General features: G+C 47.5%; 1 protein-coding gene across 1 annotated transcript; it reads right to left on the reverse strand.

The window, feature by feature from the left end:
- Positions 1-1,568: 1,568 nt before the first annotated feature.
- Positions 1,569-2,669, reverse strand: LOC122547765 (repetitive proline-rich cell wall protein 2-like). Its single transcript, XM_043686348.1, has one exon. The coding sequence runs from the start codon at positions 2,667-2,669 to the stop codon at positions 1,569-1,571; it is 1,101 nt and encodes a 366-aa protein (XP_043542283.1).
- Between the last annotated feature and the right edge of the window lie 1,932 nt (positions 2,670-4,601).

The following is a 4,601-nucleotide window of genomic DNA, read 5'->3' on the forward strand; positions in this document are numbered from 1 at the left end:
GATGGTCAGCATGGACTTGTTGGGCCAAATGGCCTGTTTCCACACTGTAGGGATTCTATGTGTAAGAAAGAGTATATTTGTATTTGCATTAGTACAACCAAGGCTTACTGGACTGGTCGGCTGGAACACGAAGCTGAGTAAATTGGGGCTATAACTGCTTGGAGCTTAGAATGAGATTGACAGGGTAGATACTGAGGTAACTCTGGTGAGGGAATTTAGAACATTGGGATCACAATTTCAAGATAATCATTGAGCTCTAAGTCCTCCTTGAATGTTTTATTTTAACAATCAGACAAAGGGGTCTGGGGTCACAAGACCCAGGAAAGATTTTGGTTTTGCTTTCAGTTGGATGGGAAGGTTTCTGCTCGCTGTTGGATCTAAAAACTTGAGTTCTTGCTACTAAAGTGAAGTCTTAAGACATTCCTCTTAAAAACGTCAAACGGCAGATTGTTCCTTTCAGTTCTCTTTCTCCTAGACTGGAGAGAGCACGTGAGGCTGTGTTGCTTTGCTAATGGTCTGTTTATGGGATGCTGCCTGATTTGGAATAGTTTATGATCAGTGGTTAAATAATACATTCTTTCGTAAAGTGTTTCCATAGAATAAAGAACATAGAACATTACAGCGCAGTACAGGCCCTTCGGCCCTCGATGTTGCGCTGACCTGTGGAACCAACCTGAAGCCCATCTAACCTACACTATTCCATTTTCATCCATATGTTCATCCAATGACCATTTAAATGCCCTTAAAGTTGGTGAGTCTACCACAGTTGCAGGCATTCCACACCCCTATTACTCTCAGAGGAAAGAAACTACCTCTGTCATCTGTCCTATATCTATTATCCCCTAATTTAAAACTATGACACCTTGTGCTAACTATCACCATCCGAGGAAAAGGGATCTCCCTGTCCACCCTACCTAACCCTCTGGTTATCTGATATGTCTCTATTAAGTCACATCTCAACCTCCTTCTCTCTCACAAACACAGCCACAGGTCCCTCAGCCTTTCCTCACAAGACGTCCCTGCCATACCAGGCAACATCCTTGTAAATCTCCTCTGAACCCTTTCCAAAGCTTCCAAAGTTATGTTAATGTTTTTTGGTACATTTTAACTATGCAATAAGAATAAAATATGTTTTGATTCAAGCTTAGTGGTGGACCAATGGAATCATGTCTGGAACACAGACCCTCACACTTGCCTTTTAAAAAATAAAAGTTAGGTTATTTCTATTATATACGGGTCTGGTCCGTAATACACGAGGGGGAGCCAGTCTGGTCCGTAATACACGGGGAGGAGCCGGTCTGGTCCGTAATACACTAGGGGGAGCCAGTCTGGTCCGTAATACATGGGGAGGAGACGGTCTGGTCCGTAATACAGAAGGGGGAGCCGATCTGGTCCGTAATACACGGAGAGGAGCCAGTCAGGTTCGTAATACACAAGGGGGAGCCAGACTGGTCTGAACTGGAATACACGAGGGAGAGCCGGTCTTGTCCATAATACACGAGGGTGAACTGGTCTGTTCCATAATACAGGGGGAGGAGCCGGTCTGGTCTGCAATACACGAGGGGGAGCTAGTATGGTCCGTAATACACAAGGGGGAGCCGGTCTGGTCCGTAATACACAGGAAGGAGCCAGTCTGGTCCGTAATACACAAGGGGGAGCCGGTCTGGTCTGTAATACATGAGGAAGAGCCGAACTAGTCTGTAATACACAAGTGGGAGCCGGTCTGGTCCATAATACATGTGGAGGAGCTGGTCTAGGCCATAATACACGGGGAGGAGCCGGTCTGGTCTGTAATACATGAGGAGGAGCTGTTCTGGGCCATAATACACAAGGGGGAGCTGATCTGGTCTGTAATACACGAGGGGTAGCAGGTCTGGTCTGTAATACATGAGGGGGAGCCGGACTGGTTTGTAATACACGAGGGGGAGCCGGACTGGTCCGTAATACACGGGGAGGAGCCAGACTGGTCCATAATACACAAGGGGGAGCCGGTCTGGTCCATAATACATGAGGGGGAGCTGGTCTGGTCTGTAACACATGGGGAGGAGCTGTTCTGGGCCATAATACACAAGGGGGAGCTGATCTGGTCTGTAATACACGAGGGGTAGCAGGTCTGGTCTGTAATACACGAGGAGTAGCAGGTCTGGTCCGTAATACACAGGGAGGAGCCGGACTGGTCCATAATACACGAGGGGGAGCCGGACTAGTCCATAATACACGAGGGGGAGCCGGAATAGTCCATAACACACGAAGGGGAGCCGGACTGTTCCGTAATACACGAGGGGGAGTCGGTCTGGTCCATAATACACGGGGAGGAGCTGGTCTGGTCCATAATACACGAGGGGGTGCCGGTCTGGTCCATAATACACGAGGGGGTGCCGGTCTGGTCCATAATACACGAGGGGGTGCCAGTCTAGTCCATAATACACGGGGAGGAGCCGGTCTGGTCCGTAATACACGGGGAGAAGCCGATATGGTCCGTAATGCACGAGGGGGAGCCGGTCTTGTCCGTAATACACGAGGAGGAGCCGGTCTGGTCCATAATACACGGGGACGAGCTGATCTGGTCCGTAATACATGGGGAGGAGCCAGTCTGGTCCATAATACATGGGGAGGAGCCGGTCTGGTCCATAATACACGGGGAGGAGCCAGTCTGGTCCATAATACATGGGGAGGAGCCGATCTGGTCCGTAAGACACGAGGGGGTGCCGGTCTGGTCCGTAATACACGAGGGGGAGCCGGTCTCGTCCGTAATACACAGGGAGGAGCCGGTCTGGTCCGTACTACATGAGGGGGAGCCGGTCTTTCCATAGTACGTGAGGAGGAGCCGGTCTTTCCATAGTACGTGAGGATTGCGTTTGTGTGATAAATGAATAATAGTATGGCAGGGCATACTATTACCCACAAAGCCTGCTTCAACAGGTGCCAGAGTCTGAGGGATGAACCTATACAGATTTAAAGAAGCAGGAGGGGAATAAATAAGGTAACTAGAAAACGTCTTTTCCCTTGAAGTGGCACGGGGCAGGGTGACTCTCGGCACACGGACACACAAGATGGCCACTGAGCCACAAGTTGGCCACTTGACACACAAGATGGCCACTGGACCAGAATATGGAGTGAGACAGCAGAGCAAATACAGACACTGCCTGGGGCTACCAAAATGCAGCACAATACACTCACATACTAGTTGATTAGTTTAAGGCAGGTGGGGGAGAGAATATAAATACTGCAGCTCCGGGAAGGGAACGACACCAACAGCACAGTCATCACTGCCCACCGAAGTGTGGGCCAACATCTTTGATAGAAATGCTAACAGTTTGATACGGACTCAATACGAAGTGCTAATAGCCAGGGCTGCAGTAATTAGCGCCCATTACTACAGCAATGGACTTCTGTGTAGACATTGAAACTGGCAATGACTGTGCTGAAACTGACAACGATTCTGCAATGTTTACCATAAACAAACCATGTTATAAAGACAATAACCTCATCAAAGACCTACTATTACAAAATATATAAAAGTATCTTGACGTATGCTCCAAGTGGAGAGAAGAATTGTAGCTGACGACTGTGCTGTTGGTGTCGTTCCCTTCCCGGAGCTGCAGTATTTCCTTGTACAACAAACTCTATTGTTGAACCCCGACTCTGACTCAGAGGCTGCTGATTTTCCCCACAACACCCTGGGGTCGGGGAGTCCAGAACTAGAGGGCATAGGTTTAGGGTGAGAGGGGAAAGATTTAAAGGGGCAATGTTTTCACACAGAGGATGGTACGTGTATGGAATGAGCTGCCAGAGGATGTGGTGCAAGTTGGTACAATTGCAACATTTAAGAGGCATTTGGATGGGTATATGAATAGGAAGGGTTTGGAGGGATATGGGCCGGGTGCTGGCAGGTGGGACTAGATTGGGTTGGGATATCTGGTCAGCATGGATGGGTTGGACAAAAGTGTCTGCTTCTGTGCTGTACATCTCTATGATTGTATGACGTATCTTTAGGTGATCAGTTTAGGTGATAACTATTTCACAAATAGACCAACATCAAGACATTCAATGTATGGGACTATGATATCAATAACATGCACAATATAATTCATTCAATGGGGATCCCACTAATATAAACCGAGCACATTTTACACTCACACGTGATAAATATCCCACCAACATTACACACTGTCGCACCCACTGGGAGGAGCATGTTGTACATCGAATGTCACTGTTCCAGAGCATGTCACAAAAGTTAAAGATTTTAAGAAGTATTTACCCCTCCCCTGTGTACCTGCCTTTTAGACTCAGGTTGATCGAAAGCATGGAGTAGGTCTCTGTACTGAGCAATCATTTCTATTCATTGTAAAATAATTAGACTCCAGCTATGGGACCCTGATAATTAAAACCCTGATCACCTTCGAAACTCATATCACGCACACACACACCCACTTACAGGCACATACATAATCACATGCAGGCACACAAACAAACACTCATACAGACACACATAGAGACATAAACCCACGCAGACACACACACATACAGATATAAACATGTGCAGACACACGCACACACATACACCTACAGATATAAACATATGCAGACACATATGCATA

Source organism: Chiloscyllium plagiosum, unplaced genomic scaffold, assembly GCF_004010195.1.
Source record: "Chiloscyllium plagiosum isolate BGI_BamShark_2017 unplaced genomic scaffold, ASM401019v2 scaf_10263, whole genome shotgun sequence".
Taxonomy (NCBI): domain Eukaryota; kingdom Metazoa; phylum Chordata; class Chondrichthyes; order Orectolobiformes; family Hemiscylliidae; genus Chiloscyllium; species Chiloscyllium plagiosum.